Source organism: Oryctolagus cuniculus, chromosome 15 (assembly GCF_964237555.1).
Source record: "Oryctolagus cuniculus chromosome 15, mOryCun1.1, whole genome shotgun sequence".
NCBI lineage: Eukaryota > Metazoa > Chordata > Mammalia > Lagomorpha > Leporidae > Oryctolagus > Oryctolagus cuniculus.
Genome location: NC_091446.1, coordinates 33203981 through 33225339, shown reverse-complemented (window position 1 = coordinate 33225339; position 21359 = coordinate 33203981). Strand labels below are relative to the sequence as shown.

Below are 21359 nucleotides of genomic sequence, written 5' to 3'. Positions count from 1 at the left end.
TGAGCCCCGGCTGCTCCGCTTCCAATCCAGCTTCCAACTAATACACCTGGGAAAGCAGTGGAAGACAGCCCAACTGTTTGGGCCCCTGCCACCTACGTGGGAGACCTGCAAGAACCTTCTTGGCTTTGGCCTGGCCCAGCCTTGGCCGTTGCAGCCATTTGGGGGAGTAACTAGTGGATGGAATCAATCTCTCTCTCTCTCTCTCTCTCTCACTTTCTCCTTCTCTCTCTCTCTCCCCATCTGTAACTCTGCCTCTCATATAAATAATAGAACAAATCTTGAAAGAAAAACACCCATGGGTGCTCGGGTGCCATTCATAAAAAGCCAGGTGTCTGCAGAGGGCCCAGGTCTATCCTCTTGGATGCTTTAAATCACAGAGAGAAAGGTCTTCCTTCTGCTGGTTCACTCCCCAAATGGCCACTACGGCCAGAGCTGTGCCGATCCGAAGCCAGGAGCTTCTTCTTGGTCTCCCATGTGGGCGCTGGGGCCCAAGCACTTGGGCCATCCTCCACTGCTTTCCCGGGCCACAGCAGAGAGCTGGATTGGAAGAGGAGCAACCAGGACTAGAACCAGGTGCCCATATGGGATGCCGGCGCTGCAGGCAGAGGATTAATCAAGTGAGCCATGGTGCCGGCCCCCTTTAAATCACCTCTTGATTGCATCTGACACCCAACACACTGTAAGGGCCGTGTAAATCACTGCCACGCCGTGGGTGGGGAATGACGACCAGAAAGGCCCTACTCCTCTGTACAGATGCAATTTTTTTAAAATCTCAGTTCATGGTACGTTGAACCCATGGGTGTGAAACCAGGGACACAGCGGGCCAACTCTAGTGTGGGTGCTGCCGGCTAGAGCCACCCCAAAAGTGCTCTGGGGGATCCCGAAGAAAACCTGATCGAAGGTGCCTTGGAGAGAACGGCAGGCAGGAGTGAGGCCCCAGATTCCAGCGGGAAGCAAGGACTGAAGGCACAGGGGTAAGAGCCAGGCCCCAGCCCGCCACCTTCACCGCCGCTCCACGCCTGAGCCAGCAGGGACCACCAGCTCCATCTGTTAAACCAAAGCCTGAGGACGGCCCTGGCATTTACCAAGCCATGGGCCGGAAGTCCAGCTGGTCAACCAGCCAGGTGCCTTGGATCTCATAAATGCAAAGGCTGCCCAGCACTTCACAACCACCGGAGCCTCGCGCGGGCGACTGGCGGCCCGAGCGGCACACGCCCAGCTCAGCTCTGCACAGGTCTTGCCTCTGCTGCTTCTCTCCCGCTCTTTTCAACTCGAGAGCTTTTTCTGAACCCACAGAGCCCACTACACCTAGCGTGGGGACATTGGCACCTGTGAGTTTTCCAAAACTGACTGCAATGATACCTCCCATCCCACAAACTCTTGTAAGTGCGACTTCACCATTCCTCCCACTGCAGAGGCAGGTCTAGGTGCCCTCCCTAGAACCTAGGAGGGCTGTGTCCTTGGGGGAAGTGCTGCTCCGTGGCTCCGGGACAAGGCCATCAAAGGCAATTCAGCTTCCACGGAGAATCCAGCCACTGCGCTGTGAGGAAGCCCAAGGAGCCTGCAATGAGAGCCCATTTGTAGATGCTCTGGCCAACAGTCCAGCTGAGGTCCTGGGGTGGCCATTTGGTCCAGTGGTTAAGATGCTGGCTAAGGAGGCTGGTGTTGTGGCATGGTGGGTTAAGCCGCTGCCTGCAATGATGGCATCCTAAACAGGTGCCAGTTCAAACCCTGGCTGCTCTGTTTCTGATCCAGCTCCCTGAAAATGTGCCTAGGGAAGCAATGGAGGATGGCCCAAGGACTTGGACTCCCGTCACCCACGTGGGAGACCTGGATGGAACTCCAGGCTCCTGGCTTCAGTCTGGACCAGCCCTAGCCATTGTGACTATTTGGAGAGTGAACCAGTAGGAGGAAGATCAGTTGATTTCTCTTGATCTCTCCCCGCAACTCTCTCCCTCTCTCCCTCTCTCTCTCCCTCTCTCCCTCTCTCTCCCTCTTTCTATTACTCTGTCTTTCAAATAAATAACTCTTAAAAAATAAAATAAAAATATGCTAAGATGTTCACATTCCCTATCAGAGTTTTTGTTTGTTTGTTTGTTTGTTTGTTTTTTGACAGCAGGGTGGACAGAGAGAAAGGTCTTCCTTTGCTGTTGGTTCACCCTCCAATGGCCGCTGCGGCCGGCGCGCTGTGGCCGGCGCACCGTGCTGATCCGATGGCAGGAGCCAGAAACTTATTCTGGTCTCCCATGGGGTGCAGGGCCCAAGCACCTGGGCCATCCTCCACTGCACTCCCTGGCCACAGCAGAGAGCTGGCCTGGAAGAGGGGCAACCGGGACAGAATCCGGCGCCCCGACCGGGACTAGAACCCGGTGTGCCGGTGCCACAAGGCGGAGGATTAGCCTAGTGAGCTGTGGTGCCGGCCTCTATCAGAGTTTGATACGCAACCCTGTACCCTGGTTTCAGGTTCCTGTCAGCATAGACCCTGGAGACAGCAGGGATGGTTCAGTCCCTCCACTCGGTGGGAGACCTGGATGGAGTTCACAGTTCCTGGTTCTGGCCCTGGTCCATCCCTAGCCTCGCACGCATTTGGGGAGTGAACTAGGGGATGGGGGTTTGTTTCTCTCCCCCCACGCCTGGCCATATACATACATACATACAAATTTTAAATTCTGACAGGCCAGACGTGGGTGACTGAGCCTCCAGATGATTCCAGACCCCAGCTGTCCAGTCCCTGAGCCTGCAAGTCTTGCCGGCTGATGGGACAGAGAAGTGGCCCCTGCTCTGTCCTCCCCAAAGTCCTGAGGGAAGGACCCGTGAGCATTAGAAAGGGGAAGCTGTCCTCCACCACCGAGTTTGGGGTGGCTCCGTACACGGAACAGAAGCCGGAGCAGCGAGCAAAGGGAGGGGCAGCAGCCCCTGGGTAAAAGCCCCGCCTCCTAATCGCCAGGTGGGAACCCTGGGAGGCACTCAGGAAGCTCGGGGGGGGGGGGGGGGGGGGCAGTAGGGTCAAAGCCTGCAGCCTCCAGCAGGAACCTCAGTCCCGCTCCCCTCAGTGAAGTCCCTTCCTCCCTCACCCCTGCTTCCTGGGATCCCCTTGCAAACAGACTACGTATACAGTTCATGTCTGAGGCTCCGCTTTCCAAGAATCCAACCACAAGCGGCTTCACATGCACCATGCACAGTGAGTGATTTGACTCCCGGTGCCGTAGTGCGGATGGGGAGACGGAGGCCGGGGAAAGCGAAAGGATTTATCAGGGCCACAGAGTAGGAGTGAGGGTCAAGGTAAGCACCCAGGCCTTCTGGCTCGAATGCAGCTGAAGAATGCTGGATGAGAACAGGTAGAAGGGCTCCCAAGACCTGGTGTCGGGAGGATACCCAGGACTTACAGTCATCGGAACCTGGCTGCATGGATGGTCCCAGTTGGAAAACGAAAGGGCAGAGCTATGACCCCTCGACAGACATCACGTCCCAGATCCAGGCCACTCACAGCCCCAGACAGGAGGTTTTCAAACCACACTCCCAATCCACAATCATCTGGTTTTAAAGCCATCCTTTTGCATAGCATCAAATCGACTGTCTATTAGGAAATTTGAATTTTATGCCTTAAAACCTGCTGCAAAGGTTAGCATGAAGATGGTCTTCCAACAAGTTCCTAGAAAAATCTGTAAAGTACTTTATCAGGAGTTGTCCTCATTTACAGATGAGGGCTAAGGCACAGAGAAATGGAATAACTATTCCGAGTCACACAGCTCGTGCATGACAGCAGAACTGGTAACATTAACAGTGTCAGGTCAGTGAAGCAGTAAGCAGAGAGGCTGGGCTAGAGCCACAGGTCACAGAACCCTAACACCAACCAGGCAGCAGCCAGGGGCTCCAACCCCAATGCCTGCAAGGTGTGATGCGGGCCGGGCAAGGCAGCTGGTATGGACCAGAATGAGCCCCGCGGACCCGTCAGTCTGCCACCCTAACAAGTCCAACGTCTCTGCTGTGTAGGCCCAGAGAGCAGGGGACTTGTCCAAGGCAGCACAGCCGCTGAGAGGCCTGGAACACATGCCGGCCCTTCTCCTCTGCCCTCTGAGCCTGCAGCTGCCCTGCTGTGGGGACAGGAGACAAGTGTGTTGGATGCGATGCCCTAGGGGAGGCTTCTGCCTGGAGGAGTCTGACTGGGATAGGAGGAGGGGCTGCCCCTACAGGCTTGCTTTAAGCATGCCATGGGCAGGTGCAATGTCTCCCCAGCTAAGAGGCTGTCCTTTCAACACTGACATGTGCATGCGGCCTTCCAGTGGGTGAGCTTGCCAGAGGATGGAGTCTGAGAGGTTACTTTCCCGCTATGTGTCCCTCGCCATCGCCCTCTCCTGGTCACTCTCAGCACCAGCATGGCCCAGGAAGAGGCCAAAGTGTTCGGAGGATTCAAGGATGGCTATGGAACAGCAAGGAGCTGAAACCACGCCCCCAAAGACCCGCCCCCTTCCGGCCCTGCCCACCCTGTCTTGGAATAGTCATGGAACCAGCACACCCGTGATTATCCGTGAGCTTCTTCTAAGGAGGGCGAGGGCCCCACGAGCGCGCTCTCACAGACCCGTGTCTCTTTCACCTCTGAATCTGAGCACCGGGGCCAGCACCAGCCTGTGGAGGTGGGCACCGCATTCCTGAACAACTGCTGGCTCCTCCCCCCTTTCTCCCACCCCTGCAGGCCCCAGCAGCAGAGCCCAGGTGTGACCCGGAATGGTAGACACCCCTCCCCCCCCACTGTCTCGGTTCCGTTTCCAGGGTGAGGCCACCATTCCAACAGTGCTCTGCAGAGCCTGCTCCCTGCCTAGGGAGCGCCCCTGAGAAAGTTTCCAGACCACACGGTGGAGAATTAGCCAGACACCAGCTCTGCCCACCTTCTAGCCTGTGAGGCTCCACGAGGTATAGGATAGGTGGGTGTTCTGCAGGCATCTTCCCCTTAGGGTCTGGTTTGAGCTGGTCTCCCGGTCCCCCAGGACCCTAGGCCACCAGCTTCCTCCAGGCCTCACCCCACTGGGGCCCACCCAATCCCTGCCCCCCACCCCGTCCTGTCCTGGACCACAGCCACTGCAGCAACACGAATCGGTGCTGCCATCACTGTGCCACCTGCAAATTCCCCGCCGGTCATCTGAGTCTTCCCCCAACTACCTCCCCTGAGAGAGGAGGAACCCGGCTGAGGAGGCATCCAGGGCGCTCACACAGACCCACCCGGGGCCGCACCACCTGCCCCTCCCGCTTCCTGCTCCTCTGCAGCCTCCAAGTGCAGGTGGGCTGGACAATGCTCAGAGAAACGTCACCACCCGCGAGAGCCCGTCATCTCCCGGGGGTCCAGGGACACCTCTCTGTCCCAGCCCGGGAGCGCCCCGTAACCGTCGGCTGTTTGGAACGGGCTCTTGGGCCCTTCTAGGGCCGATGATCCCAGCTCAGAAGCCGCTCCTCTGGGGACCCCGGAGCCGGCTGGTGGCGGGGGAAGCAAACGGGAGCTGCAGCTCGGGGCTGCGGTTTGCGTCCGAAAGGCCCGAGCGTGCCGGAGCGCCGCTCCCTGACGGGATTAGAGCACCTGCCGGCTTCCATCTCCACCCGCCCGGGGCGACTCCCAGGCGGTGAGGGGACGGCAGGGAGATTTGCGCCAATTCCAGTCTTGCTGATTCTCCCGTGACCACCTTATTCTTTGCCCCGCAGTGAAGCGCACCCCCCGCCCCGCCCCGGTCATCTCTCCCAAGAGTTAACCGCAAGATCCTGAGAAAGTTTGCACGAAACTTAGAAATGCTGTGAAATCGGAGCCAGCAACTCCATCCGAGCCTGCGAGCGCCGCGCCCCGCCCGGCTCCCCAGCTCCGGCCAAGAGCGTGCGGCGTCGGCTCGGGCGGACCACCGGCTGTCAGCCGGCTCCGCGTGCGCCCCGGCCCCCGAGAGCCCTCGCGAACCCAGGGACCCTCCTGTTCCGCTTTGGGAACGCGCCCGCGGCGGCCACCGGTGCGCGCCGCAAACCTGGGGCGGGACGTCCCAGGCGCTGAGCGGCTCTCAGCACTTCCTCCGGAGCTTTGTTTTCCCGGGGAGCCCGGGGGTCCCAAGGGAGGGCAAGGGAGACCAGCCCCACAGACGGCTGCGCCGGCTCGCCCACCACCTCATTTACATTTCAAAGGCAAACTTCTGCGGGACTTCGGCGGCGACGGCACCTACCGGCTTTGCACGGGTCGTGGTAGTGCTCCAGCTGCTGCTCCGCGCCCTCTTCGCCTTCCAGGGCCGAGTAGTCCGAGACGGCGTCCGGGCGCTCCCTGAGCCCCCCGGCGCCGCGCGGCGGCAGCAGCAGCAGCAGCAGCAGCAGCAGCAGCAGCGACACCGGGACCCCGAGCGCGGTCACCCGGGGCATGGTGGCGCGGGGCCGGAGGTGACCGAGGGAGTCGCGTGCACGGAAAGCTCAGTCCGACGACGCCCGGCGCACAGGATCCGGTCGGCGGCGGCCGGGATTCGGTGGTTACGCGCAGCTGCGGCGCATGGCTCCGGCAAGAGCAGAGCAGAGCGCGGCGCCCCCTGTCCGCGTCGGAGCACCCGGGAAGCCGCGGCTCTGAGCGACTGCCCGGCGGCCGAGGCTGCAGCGGCTGACTGTGGCGGTGGCGGCGGTGGTTGGAGCTGTGGCCGCTCCGCCCCTCTCCACCAGGGCTGGACCGCACAGCCCTCGCCAGGGGCCCCGGGCAGCCAATCGCTCGGGCGCCCGAGGCGAGGCCCCTCCTCTTCGCAGCACCTCCGCAACTTCGGAGGAAGGGGAGCGAGGTGAAGGTGCCAAAAGCATGGGTCCCAGACCAGCGGTGTGCCCACCCGGCCCAAGCCGCCCTTCTCCGGGCTGCTCCCGGAGACGAAGATTGGGCTTCCCGCCTGTTTATTCTCATAACTCACTTTACAACTCCGGAGGCACACGTGGACGAAAGCAGCAGCAGTGGTCAGAGCCCGGAGAGCAGCTCCGAGACCGAAGTGCGCGAGGCGCACTGCTTCCAGCTCGAAACGTGCTTTTGGGTAATTGTCCTCTGCAGGGCCAAGCGAACCGTCTGAGGTGCCTTTCAGGCAGGGAAGCCCTGGGATTACGGTTCTCCTGGCTCGCTGAACACGCCCTCGCCCGGCCAGGAAGGGCGCTCACTGCAGCACCCAGCTACGTTAACGTCTGTGCTGGTAGTGTGTAAGGCAGACCGACTTAAAACGACAGTTTCCCCTCGAGGTGACCGGATCCGTTAATAAAACAGCCGAGGACGCTTCCTACAGGCAAACATTGTCAAACGAATTGTACCTATTAATTTTACAGATGTATTAAATAAGCCACTCACCTTTAACGTGATGGAATACAAATGACCAATTTTTAAGGTCTGGTTATTTTTTGCCAATTCAAAATACAAGCCCAGATAATTTTAGAACATACTCAAGAGCTATGTGAAACCCACTTCTACACTGTATGTTAAACACAAAATCGTCAGAACTGAACCGTTTTGGAGACATAACATGCACGATTACTGAGGCTTTTCACTGATCCTTTTTATGCAAGCCACTTTGCCCTAGTCAGGAAGTCTAACATGCTACCATGTATGTGCAAAGGTTTTGAGTATTGCGTCCAATAGCGTCTTCTTTCATTTAACTCCCAGAAGAAAAAGGACTTCCCTTTAGAGAGTCCACATGATTCCACAGCCACAAATGAGCAAATAGCCCAGACCTGAGCTGCATGTGTCATGGTCCCCTGTCTTCTCATCTGTCAGCTAGGATGCTAAGTCTTTAGAGCGGAAAAGGGCGAAAGCAAGGCTGCTCCAGGTTTTGACCCTGCTTCACGCTGTTCTCATCAAACGGGCACCATATAGGATGGAGCCAGGCTGAGCAAGCAAGAGCTGGATAGGAACTGGCAGGCAAGAGGGTGGAATCTGGGGGGAAATGGATGCCACCAAATGGCAGGGAATGCCAAGTGGCCACTAAATAGGCAATAGGTGTGGGAAGGGACTGCCTGAATGCTGGAAGGAGTCAAACCCAACGCCATCATTCCCTGCATTCGCCCCAGTGAAGGTCACCACCTGTCAACAGACAAGTCCACACAGTCAACATCTAAAAGGCTAACAAACTTCTGTGACACTTCCAGGCCTCCAGATGGCACAGGCAAACAGCCAACTGGCTTCCTCGTTAGCAGGGAATTCCTCTGGAAAACAGACATTAGACTGCCTCTCGTGAAGCACAGAGGTTGTGAGCTTTGATTGTCTGTAGTCCCCAGCTGGTGAGTAGCTGCCAGGGCTTCTCACCAACACCACCCATCCAAATGTTTGGAGGACAGGGTTCTCCTGGATGAGTGTGCGATCTCAGTCTTGTGCTACTTCAGCTAGCAACCAACAAGTGGCAACGAAACGTTTGGATTATAATACAAAGGTTAGACAGGAATAATTGAAAAGGGAAGGTTAATATTCTTCATCAGTCCTACAGTTCCTGATTTCACTTAGCATTTTTATAAACTCCAATCTGGAGTCAAAAATTTTTTTAAATATATCCCCCCCCCCCCGCCCGCCAAAGCCTCTTATTTTAGGAATACAAACTTCATGCATTTCATAAATACAACTTTAGGAACATAGTGATTCTTCCCACTGTACCCACCCTCCCAACCTTCCTCCTCCCTCTCCTATTCCCATTCTTATTTTTTTTACTACAATCTATTTCAAATCCCAAGAAAGAAACTGGGATAAATTTAGAATAAAATACTTTATGACCTAAAGCTGCTCTATTATTACACTCATAGTTATCCTGGGTCCCTGCCCCCAGTGCCTCCCCAGAGCCTGTGGAACACGTGCAAGTGGACAAAAGTGTTTTCTTCTTCTGTAGTCCGCTCTCTGCTCCCTGCCCCACTTATCCCATCTACACTTTCCTGGCAGCCATTCTCAGTCCCCTTCAAGTCTACCCAGTTTTGTCCTTAACGACCCCACCTAGGCCACTGTCTCCTTTCACCTTTGTGGGTCACTTGTCATTAAAATCTCCTCCAACACAAGGAGAACCTCCAGTCAAGTGGGCATTCATGTCTCATGGCTCAATCCTTCATTTACATTGCTGACCACTGAAAATGTACTTCTGAGTAGAGAAATTAAAATATTATATTGCTACCATTTTGAACAGCGGCCTACAACCATCTGCGGCTCTCCAGAACCTGTGTCCAGTTGCTCAAGGTGGCGTATCAGGCTCTCCATCCACCATCAGGTCTTCCTTGCAACCTTTCCAGCCTGGGCTCTCGCCACCTCCCACGCCCCACTCTTGCTGCACTAAACACCTAGTCACCCTAACAGAGCCTTGCTGCTTCACACCTCCATGTTTCTGTCAGGGCATCGTGATAACCACATCCCACATCTGTGAGCCAACATCTATTATAAGAACTACTACCTCTCTGATATTTTCCTGCTCAGATGCCCTGCCCTACTGCTCTGCAGTGGGCCTCTGACCAACCCCAGCTTGGCCCTGTCTCCCTCCCCAGACCCTGTCTTTCCTTCACTCACCTTTCAGATTATGTCCCATAATCTCAGTGACTTCAAGTGAGCCACTAAGAGTAACTAACATTGGCTAATATAAAATGACTTCTACCAATTCCTCCCTACAATTGACTCCTGATAACCTTTTTTTTTTTTTTTTTTTTTTTTTTTTTTTTTTTTTTTAGCTGAAACTCCTGTCATTTTAAGCACCTAAACTTTGAAAATGAGTCATTTCGGAGGCCGGCGCTGTGGCTCAGCAGGTTAACCCCTGGCCTGAAGTGTGCACCAGTTCTAGTTCCGGCTACTCCACTTCTGATCCAGCTCTCTGCTGTGGCCCGGGAAGGCAGTGGAGGATGGCCCAAGTGCTTGGGCCCTGCATCCACGTGGGAGACCCGGAGGAGGCTCCTGGCTCCTGGCTTCAGATCGGCGCAGCTCTGGCCGTTGCGGCCATCTGGGGAGTGAACCATCGGATGGAAGACCACTCTTTCTCTCTGCCTCTCCTCTCCTCTGTGTAACTCTGACTTTCGAATAAATAAATTTTTTTTTTTAAGAAAATGAGTCATTTCAAATAATCAAATAATTTTAAATACATTTCTGGACTACACAGACTCCACACATACCACCTTTCTAATAGTACAGTGTAAGTTAAATTCAATGAAATTACCACTGTTACCAAGCAGCTGGCTGCCTAACAGACTCCCTTCTACCCTTAGTTTTCTAACCAGAAAAGTTTGTACCAACTTAAACTCTCTGGCTAATGGAAAATGCCAGGTTGGTGGTGTTATCAATGAGGGGGGAGAAAAGAACTAAGGAGGTTGGTAAAGATTTAAGAACTAGTTTAAAAAGGAGATGAAAATCAAGGACTACAAATAGACCAGGGAAATTAATCACTGATTTCAATGCAACATAAAACAATCCCTTCCACTTGCCTAGCACACTAACTTCCAATGTGACTACTACATGTATTATCTGCTCCACAAACTGACAACCCCAGTTCACAGACACAATAATCAAGACAACAGTCCCCCCAGTCTTCTGGGCTAAAAATAAAAGCCCCGTTAGCTGCCCTGTTTGTTATCTACAAAACATAGCTCCTTACAGGCCTCACAAGGTGGCTGTGGGGGAATAGATTTGAAACCACTCTGGAAAAGCTGTCAGGTACTAAGAAATTGAATCTATTACCCATCAGTCAGAAGAATGACAGGTGTAAGGGTAGTGTGGGATTCAAAGTTTGTATATATAAAAAGTTACAAGGATGGTATAAAAACCCAAAAATCATTTTTAAAAAAGACAAAGTCCTTATTCATTGTACCATTCTTTCAACTTTTCTGTAATCTTTCTCCACCCAAAATGCAAATGGGGGTATATCAAACCTTAAATTTGCAATCTTTCAATTCAGGGTTTGGTAGGGTGTTTTTGTCAAGTCACACTGGAACACAGCCACGCTCGATAGTCTATGTGCTGTGTAGCGTGGCTGCGTTTGCGCTGTAACAGTAGAGCAGTTGTGACAGGGATGACATGGCCCTCAAATCCTAAAACACTATCTGGGCCCTGGCAGGAAGAGCGCTGACCCTGCTTTCTTCCACTGTAGGAAGTTTTTAGCAGCCTCCTCACACGCATGCCAATAATGAAGGGCTCTCCCTTATGCTTGTTTCATCAGTTTCAAAAACGAAAGAAAGAAAGCATCCAAGGGAAGTACGTTTAACTTTTTATTACTTTGTAAAAATCCAACTTCAGATAAATTAACAGACTAGATCAGAATCTCAATTGTAACTGACACATTTTATACTGAATTTCTATTACTAAAAAGCCCACTGGAATATGGCCTACACAAATCAAAGGTGCATACAAAATGGAAATGATCATTGAACAGTAATCGCTTCCTTCCAACTCAGGTGACAACTGTCATTGCTGTTTGGGGATTTCAAGATTCATGTTTGATACCACTAACAAGCCCAAGTGGGACTGCTCTGTTATCCTTCAAACAGAATTCCAGGTTACTTCTTTTTTGCCTTAAATTCTGCTATATATAACAGCTCTCAAAAAACCTAAGCTGATAAACTGGGATAAACATGTACTATGCTGTTTGATCAAATATCAGCAAACCTGGTTCACCAATACTTTAATAAAAGTTCTCTCACAATTTATTTCCATTTCCTAGCAGATAAATAAGAATTTTGCTTAGTTTTTGTCTTTGCACATTTCTGTTTACAGCCCCAATAAAAATGCCAAGTCAGATGCCATATAGGAAATGCTCACAGAACAGAACTAGTTATTCCTCATACTGACTTTTTCTGCAACTATAACTTCTGATATACCCTACTTGTGGATTTAGTCTATTTCTGTTCCCACTTCCAAACAATCTTATGCATTTTCACTTCTCTGATCTCTTTAACAACTTGATTGCTAATATAGTTCCATAACTACAGAATTTTAATGAAGATACAAAACGTTAATGAATATATTTTCATGTTACTAATGAGGAGTGATTTATTACATGTTGATTTATTATGTATTCCAATAAATCAATAGAATGAAACACTAAAGACACATTGAAATCTAAACTTAAAACACAGGTGCTACTGTAGTGTATAGATCACAAACAGGACCCCCCCTCCCCAGGATGCATATGAAGAAGCCCTTCAATATGTAGCTTTTCCTGAACAAATTACATTAATACATTTTTTCCCTTTTACATGTATAAAAATTCAGGAAGTTTTAAATAACATTTTTTGCAAGACATTTGGCAGAAGGTGTTTAGTAAACATTTAGGAAATAAAAGCTATATCAAAATGAATACAGTTGTGGATAAACTCTAAAAAAAGTGACTTTCAGAAAAACTGGAATTCATGGCAACTCTTTCTCAAGAGTTCTATCCACTCTCAATGGAAAACACGCAAATATACCATTCACTAGGTTTCGCTTTCACTACAGTCTAATGACTTCCGAGAGTATGGAGTTTGACTGATGGACAAGCCAAGTGCATTCCAGGAGCCCAAAATGAAATGCCAAAGAATGTTTTACCACCCCCAGTCATTCCATTTCCACCTTACCCTATTCTTGCACTAGGATACACGTATAATGACATCAACTACTAACGGAATTTTCAGGAGATGCCTGCTTAAAGATGTATGGAAAAAAGTTTCGCTTTACTTTTTGTTAGTGTTCAAAGTGTCAGATGATAAAATGAGAAAATGTTAGTAAATGAAAGGGAGACTGCATTAACTGGGGTAGGAAAACTCCACCCTTCAGTTAACTTAGATAATATTCTTCTATTTTGTCACTGTACAACAGAGAGCTAGGGAGCCAAAATATTTGTGAACTACATTTTCTTCAAGATACACACATATTTACTCAGCCCCTCTATGAAGCCATAAGCCAATAGAAATCCTTTTCTAAAGGACTTTTTCAAAGTGATTTATATTACCTTTAATACTTTTAATACATTTGGAAATACCACTTTTCACTACAGATTCCAAAGAACTTCAAATACAACCTGAACTTAGTAGAATGAACCGGTATACCTGAAAACAGCTATACTACATTCTTTAAAAATCCCTACATCTTACCTACAAGAATCTTACCACCAGAAATTGCATTTTACTAAGACAAAAGCTTGCTACTTTATACTCCATCAGTCAGATCATGTGTTATGTTAGAACTATTTTAACATGTTCTTTAAAAGTCACATAATATAAGCAATTAAATGTTGACTTTTAGTTTCTTTTCAGATAAGATCTTAAAGGCAGGTGAGAAGGAAGAAAAATGGAAGAACCAATGGATGACACTTAATATAACATTTTGGCTTTAAGAGGATTCACCTACAGCTTCTAAACAAACTCTTGTTTGTTCATGTAAACCATACGTTAAGTGATAAGAAATCAACCTTTTTACTCTTGATAGGACTTATATGTCACAATAGGATACAGAGTCCATCAATTTATAGAAACACATTTTGCAATGAAAACATAACTATTAGTGGCACAAGTTTCATGTTAAAGTTTAAACACAGCTGTTTTGAGTCTTTCTAAAAATACCAACATATAGTATAGTTTTAGGCAGTCATTTGCATAGCAAACTATTAAACTAGAAACTCAATTTCTAGGAAAACTTCACATTATGGACAGTTTCAGAAAAAGGTATTCAAAATTAAAAATCACTTCTCTTAGAAAACTGTAGCCTTTATTTGTTCATACAATAGTAAGCTCACCACTTGTACCGCATCCCCACTTTACACCAACCTCAACATATTTTGTGCCACAATTTCATTCAAGGGCTTATCAATACTTTGTGACTAGACTGGAGAATCCAGAGTTGAGAGATTTTAAAGTATGGGTCCCCTGTATCAAAAGAATAGTTTACAGTATATTAAAAAAAACAAATTGGCATTCAGTAATATTGTCTTCAAGTTGCAGACACATCTATTTCCACAAAATAATTTGGTCAGGAAATTTTATTTGAACATCCTAAAGCAGTAATGCTTTAGATGTTACTTAATTGTCCCAGGCAGGATTAACAAAATTAAAAGTTTCTAAATTACAAATTTAGCTCCTGTAGAGTCTTGGAAAAAGAAACAGAAAAAAAAAAAAAAAAAAAAACCTCCCAAAAGAAGTATGACACACACATTTTGAAGAAACCCCAATGTTTCATGCAATGGTAGGCAAGATGTAAAAAGCCACCCAAATTCACACATTTCTACACCAATCATCAGAAAAAAGTACTCTGTAGTCAATCTGTACATCCAAATGCATTTGGAAATCTACACCTACGTTACATTATTTAATGTTATATACATGTATAGCCCCCCTCCCCTCCCCCCCTTTTTTTGTTTTTTAATAATTTCTTATGTAAAGCCTTCATTCAAACCCAAAAAGGATGTACAACTAACTTGGGAAGGAAAAAAAAGATAATCACTTTAGACATTCAGTTAAAATGTAGTTTATCTAAATCTCAAAATGTTTAATAAAAACAAATATCTTCTCCATTTAACACTTTGCTTTCTAACTGTACAGTAAATTGCATTGAGAGAGTACATCTCTATCTTCGGACTGTATCTTCTTTGGATGGAATTAGGATGTAATTGGATAGTTTTAAGATAAATAAATGGGAAGGTGGTCCAACTAAGATGACAGCAGATATATTACATGCAGGATTTAATATTTTTTAATTCTTTAAAAAAAAATAATGCAACTGAATTCGGGGGTAAGAACAGGTCAAAAAAACCCAGATTATATAAAAATGTCCCACATTAGGTCGACGATGGCAGTAAAAATAAGAGGAAAAGTAATCTCTCCGGAACATCATTTTTCAGTAACACAGAAACACTAAGTGCCAGGAAGATTTCTACGCATGTAATTTTAGCATCCAAGTTTCCCTCTATTTTATTGGAACAAATGCTTTAAATAAACTATTTGTCCTCTTCACTGAAGAGAGCTGGTCTATTTCATCTTTAATGAGCTAGTTTTTGGGAAGGATTAGCCATGTACTGTGGTAATGCCTACTGCATAAAATCCAAGCATTTGCTGTGAACAGTTGGAGAAAGCAGTAAGAACCTAGGATCAATGGAAATAGATGTTACTTTACGCCATCCACGACAGAGAGACCCACAATGTACCCAGTGTTAAGCCCAAATCTCTTGCGCTTTTTTTGCTGTGCAAGTTCCACCCCTATGAAAGAGAAATTGATCCGAAGTTCCAGGTTTCCTTGGGTCTCTAGTCAATTTTCACATTAGTATAGATTTTTCGGACAAAGGCACTTGTTCCCATGTAACCAATTGCTCCTGCAAAGACAGAATAAGATGTTTTGAATCAAATACATGCAGAGCAGGATCCATCATTTACAAATGCTCCCTACTCTGGAAAGTTATTTTTCAAGATGACTTTATGTTGGTATTTTCTCTGAATTTTAATAATAAAATTATATCATTTTCTTTGCAAATCACCCGCTATCATCATACACCTGACCTTATGCAATCTTTAAAAAAAGCAAGTAGCAATTAATACTTGTATAATCAGTGACTACAGAATTAAAATATATCTCCTATAAGGCAAAATAATTTGATAAATCAGAAATTCATTTAAAGATGACAAAAAGTTCATGGAAAACATATTATAATACATAATATTCAGAAGAATCTCTGTCTATATAACCTCAGTAACAGGTACTCAGTGACTCTCAAGGTAACACATCCTATCCTTACCACCAAATTAGGAGGCCTTTATGTTTATGCACTAAAATAAACTTTTTAATTGTTTTTCCATGGATTTTTTTTTTTGAAGTGGAAAAACCTTAATCTAGGTCATTAAAGCATTATCAATGAATGTTCCAAAACCTCATGGATACTTAAGAAGTGACATGGATTCTCCTGGAGACAGAGAGCCACAGCCCAGTGGCTTTTGAAGCTCTAGAACAGAGAGATTCTCTGATGGCTTCTTTTCCACATTTAAGCTGTAGAGCTGTGTGGCTGGTAGAAAGGATGACATATTTAAGAATGGACAAGAGAACAAGAGAGACAGGTAACTGGGTTAGGAATTACAAAATGTTTTTGAATAAATAGCCTCAGTGGGACTCAAGACACTAGAAGACAGGATATTTGCTTGGTTTTTGTTACATAAATTACCTCCTGAGTCAAGACAGTGCCTGATACATAACAAGGTTCTCAATAAATTATCTTCTGAATGAAGGAAGGAACTGCAGAGTTCTTTACTGCCAATACTAAGGGCTCTTTAGAATGAGACAATTGGTCATTGAACTGTCATAGAAAATTCTGCAATGGATTGAAAAATTTATCACCTAGCCACTATTATCTCAAGTTTAAAAATAAAGCTTCATGAGTTAATAATCACACACACATACAAACACACAACACACACAAACACACAACACACACATGCATGTGCCTAATTGGTCATCTTTGAACCAACTTTTATTTATCCAACTGATAAATCAAAGGAAAGAAACAAGCATATATTCTGCCTTTCCTATATACAGTGAGTACCTCAAAGTAACCAAATGGTCATTGAAAGGAAAAGTGTTATACTCAGACATATCCCAGCTAATAAATATAAAAAGAACAAGACAATCAGAGTATTATATAACCACTAGTAGATATTTTGAGCTAGGCAATGATTATCACTGGCTGCTAACCTCACAGAAGTTTTGACAGGCAGTTAGACAGTGAGAGAGAGACAGAGAGAAAGGTCTTCCTTTTCTATTGGTTCACCCCCCAAATTGCTGTTGTGGCAGGCACGCTGCACTGATCCGAAGCCAGGAGCCAGGTGCTTCTCCTGGTCTCCCATGCGGGTGCAGGGCACAAGGACCTGGGCCATCCTCTACTGCCTTCTTGGGCCGCAGCAGAGAGCTGGACTGGAAGAGGAGCAACCGGGACAGAATCCAGAGCCCCAACTGGGACTAGAACCCAGGGTTCTGGCACTGCAGGCAGAGGATTAGCCTAGTGAGCCACGGCGCCAGCCAAACCTCACAGAAGTTTACAAATCATCTGTTAAGCATTCTTGGAGAAATATTCCCAAGTAAGATTGAGCCTGCAGACTGAACTATCATCTTACAGGAAATATGGAAGGTAGTGAGTGCATGGAGAAACATTAAACGACACTTCAGCAGCATAACTGGCCAAATCCAGAGTGTAGAAAATACTATAGGAGTTTTTAAAAAAAAAATTTTTAAATTACAAAGCAGATTTAGAGAGCCTAAAGAAGACATTTTAACCAAGAAATGCATGGACCTTAATTAGATCTTGACATAAACAAACTATTTAAAGAGAAATGGTAACGGGAAAAATTTGAATACTAACTGATACTTCATCATATTAATAAATTATACTGTACTCTTCCCTGAAGGGAGGAGAGGACATCCACTTTGCTTATGGCCGTGTCCAAATACCAATGGAGTCTATGGTCACAAAAGGCTTCCACAGCCTTGGTAGCCCACGGCAAGAGCCTCGGGTGATCACTGATGTCATAAATAAGAGTGTTAATTGTTAAAGGAACAACAGAAGTCATTGTTGTCCCCATATAGGATATCTGTTCCTAATGAATTGATTTTCTGATTTATTTATTTATTTATTTATTTATTTATTTATTTTTAACTTTTATTTAATGAATATAAATTTCCAAAGTACAGCTTATGGATTACAATGGCTTCCCCCCCATAACGTCCCTCCCACCCGCAACCCTCCCCTTTCCCACTCCCTCTCCCCTTCCATTCACATGAGGATTTATTTTCGATTCTCTTTATATACAGAAGATCAGTTTAACATATATTAAGTAAAGATTTCAACAGTTTGCTCCCACACAGAAACATAAAGTGAAAAATAATAGATGATTTTTTAAATGATGATGAAATCAGATCAGACCTATTGTCATGTTTAATCCCAGTGAGAGTCAAGTTGGGAATTGATAATTTCTTCTTTTTTTTTTTTTTTTTTTTTTTTTTTACAGAAGATCAGTTTAGTATACATTAAGTAAAGCTTTCAACAGTTTGCACCCCCATAGAAACACAAAGTGAAATATACTGTTTGAGTACTCGCTATAGCATTAAGTCTCAATGTACAGCACATTAAGGGCAGAGATCCTACATGAGGAGTAAGTGCACAGTGACTCCTGTTGTTGACTTTACAAATTGACACTCCTGTTTATGGCATCAGTAATCTCCCTATGCACCAGTCATGAGTTTCCAAGGCTATGGAAGCCCCTTGAGTTCTCCAACTCTTATCTTGTTTAGACAAGGTCATAGTCAAAGTGGAGGTTCTCTCCTCCCTTCAGAGAAAGGTACCTCCTTCTTTGAAGACCTGTTCTTTCCACTGGGATCTCACTCACAGAGATCTTTCATTTAGGTGTTTGTTTGTTTGCCAGAGTGTCTTGGCTTTCCATGCCTGAAATACTCTCATGGGCTTTTCAGCCAGATCCGAATGCCTTTAGGGCTGATTCTGAGGCCAGAGTGCTGTTTAGGACATCCGCCATTCTATGAGTCTGCTGAGTATCTCGCTTCCCATGTTGGATCACTCTCTCCTTTATTTATTCTATCGGTTAGTATTAGCAGGTACTATATTTTTTTTTTTTTTTTTTTTTTTTGGACAGGCAGATTTAGACAGTGAGAGAGAGACAGAGAGAAAGGTCTTCCTTCCGTTGGTTCACCCCCCAAATGGCTGCTGCAGCCGGCGCGCTGTGCCGATCTGAAGCCAAGAACCAGGTGCTTCCTCCTGGTCTCCCATGTGGGTGCAGGGCCCAAGCACTTGGACCATCCTCCACTGCCTTCCCAGGCCACAGCAGAGAGCTGGACTAGAAGAGGAGCAACTGCGTCCCTAATGAACTGTACTATGAGAATCGACTGCAAATGTTTTTCCCAAAGTGTACTCTTTATGTTGTGTGTGTGCATGGGTGCAAACTGTTGAAATCTATGCTTAAAATAGAGCTGGTTCTCTGTATATAACTCAAACTAAAAATGAACCATAATGAAGAAGGAGATGGGAGAGGGAGGTGGGATGGGAGTTGGGGGTGGGCGGTAGCAATGGGGGAAAGAACCACTATATTCCTAAAGTTGTATCTATGAAAAAATGTATTCATTAAATACAAACTTTAAAAAATAAATAAATTATACTGATCTTTTAAAGAGAGATACATACAGCTGAAAGAGAGATATTTACTGTTGAAACTTATGTCAGAATAAAAAGGGGAATGGGTAAGCATTTAGTTTGGTGGTTAAGACTGGCTAAGACATCTGCATCTCAGATGCAAGATCCTAGGTTCAATCCCTAGCTCTGGTTCTTGACTGCAGGTTCCTGCTAACCCAGACCCAGGGAAGCAGCAGTGATGGCTCAAGTAGGTGATTGCCTGTCACCAATATGGGAGACTCAGATTGCATACCGAGGTCCCAGCTTCAGCTTGAGCCCACTTCCAGCCATTCTAGGTATTTGGGGAGTGAATCAGTAGATGAGAGCTAACTGTCTCTTTGCCTATCTGTCTCTCTCTCACCATGTCTCCTGCCTCTCAAATAAGTAAAAAAAAATTAAAGGGTGCTATAAATCAGGGGATATAGATAAAACAAGACTTGCCATGAGTTGGTAATTATTGATGCTGGGTATTTTATGTAGCGACTCACTATATATACTATTGTTCCTCTTTTGGCATGTATGTTAAATTTTCCCAAAATTAAATATAAAAAATTTAAAAGAAACACACCAAAATGACAAATCAAATCAATTTCCAATTATTTTTGCAATGACTGCATATTTCTTTTATAATATAAAATAATGGTATTATACTTAAAAATACTAATAATATACCTTAAGAGTTACAATACATTTCTTTGCAAGGTAAGAGAAAAATTATAAATTTTATAAACATAAACCTGAGTTCTTAGAACATAAAAAAATCCATAAAATTTTAATTGGCATCAAAAACTTAACTGGCATAATATAACACTGGTCCAATAACCAAATCCAATTTTGCAGACTTAGAAAACATTGCTCCCCTCTGAGCAGAGACATGCTTAAAACCAAAACAGTATCAACCCAGAGGATCATTCTTCCTAATCTTATGAGTACCCTGAGAATAAACTCACAAAAATATGACTTTACAAAAACAGGATTCTGTGTATGCTCCCTAGAAAAGTAACTGTCTTAGGAGTAATAGAGATGCACTTTTAAATCTAGTTTCCTTGAAACAAAAATACTATGCTCCTAAAGGAAAGACTGTAACAATCTAAATACCTCCCACCTTAACACAGTCATTTAAAATTTTAAAAATCAACAAATATATCTCTTTAATTAATGAACATTTTAGCAACATAAATTGATGTTTTTTATGTGTAATTTTTGTATATGTGATGACATTTTAATCAGTTTTTGTCTGAACAGTCCCTGCCCCCCACCCCCAAGAAATAGATGAACACAGAGGACACATAACCCCCTTACAGAGTAACCCTGGACACGGCCAGAGCAGCAGGGACTACAAATGTGCTAAGATGTTCAGGCAGCAAGATGCAATTCAACAGAAAAAGCACTCAAGAAATCTAGTTAGATTGATTCCTCCTCTCTCTCTCTTTTTTTTTTTTTTATGAATGTCAAGATACTACTTCTTTCATTCTTCCTAAGATCACACAGAAAATGTCAAGAAAAAAGAATTTTAGCCTTCTGAATATGATTCTGTCCTTCACTGAATGCTGAGGGTGATGTGAACAGGAGTCGTGAGCAGCATTCTGAAGGAAGGGAGGCTGACAACACTAAAAGAACCTACTCATTCTCTACAGATAATAAGGACATCCCCACTTGAGAGGATCTGGACTTCACTTTCAGAATCAATCTTTCTCTCCAAGTTGGTTAACTGATTATCTCAGGGCATGGCTATCACAGCAGCCATAAGTAAAACATGGGACTTCAATACAGAAAACTGCCTTCCCACAGAGCTTGTGAAATCAGTTTTACTATTGTACCGACAACTTCATTTAGGTGTGCACATGCACATTGTCACATACATGGTATACACAAATTAAACACACTCTTGATGGAGGAACAGAGCAATCCTGGTACCCGAAAGATGTCCAAAATGCTAGGACCTAGCTTTTAAAAACATTATATCTCCCTTATTCCACTACCCACCCTATTGTTAAAGATGCAACTATCAAAAAATAAATAAAATGGGGGGTATGGTGGGCGGAGCCATGGCTAACAACAGAGAAAGAAGGAGGGTCTGCATTACCCCCTCTCTGGAAAGGTTTCCACAGTGACTAGTCCCTAAGCTATACATCATTCCTACGAGGTAAATAAATCCGCCTTACTCAGCCAATAAAACAGTAGATGAGCAAAAAAGGTATTTTCTATGAGTTTCCCTTAAGGAAAAACTGCTCTGAGGTAAAAACC

The 21359-nt window shown here is 45.8% G+C and overlaps 2 protein-coding genes across 2 annotated transcripts in view; both read right to left on the bottom strand.

The window, feature by feature from the left end:
- TLL2 (tolloid like 2) overlaps nucleotides 1–8509 on the bottom strand; it is a 139847-nt gene extending 131338 nt beyond the window's left edge. The window contains exon 1 of the mRNA XM_070057473.1: nucleotides 6192–8509. Within this exon, the coding sequence (XP_069913574.1) occupies nucleotides 6192–6381 (190 nt within the window). The 5' untranslated portion in view covers nucleotides 6382–8509. The remainder of the gene's footprint in view (nucleotides 1–6191) is intronic.
- Nucleotides 8510–11180: 2671 nt separating this feature from the next.
- Nucleotides 11181–21359, bottom strand: part of TM9SF3 (transmembrane 9 superfamily member 3) — a 75941-nt gene continuing 65762 nt past the window's right edge. The window contains exon 15 of the mRNA XM_070057481.1: nucleotides 11181–15263. Coding sequence (XP_069913582.1) covers nucleotides 15196–15263 — 68 coding nt within the window. The 3' untranslated portion in view covers nucleotides 11181–15195. The remainder of the gene's footprint in view (nucleotides 15264–21359) is intronic.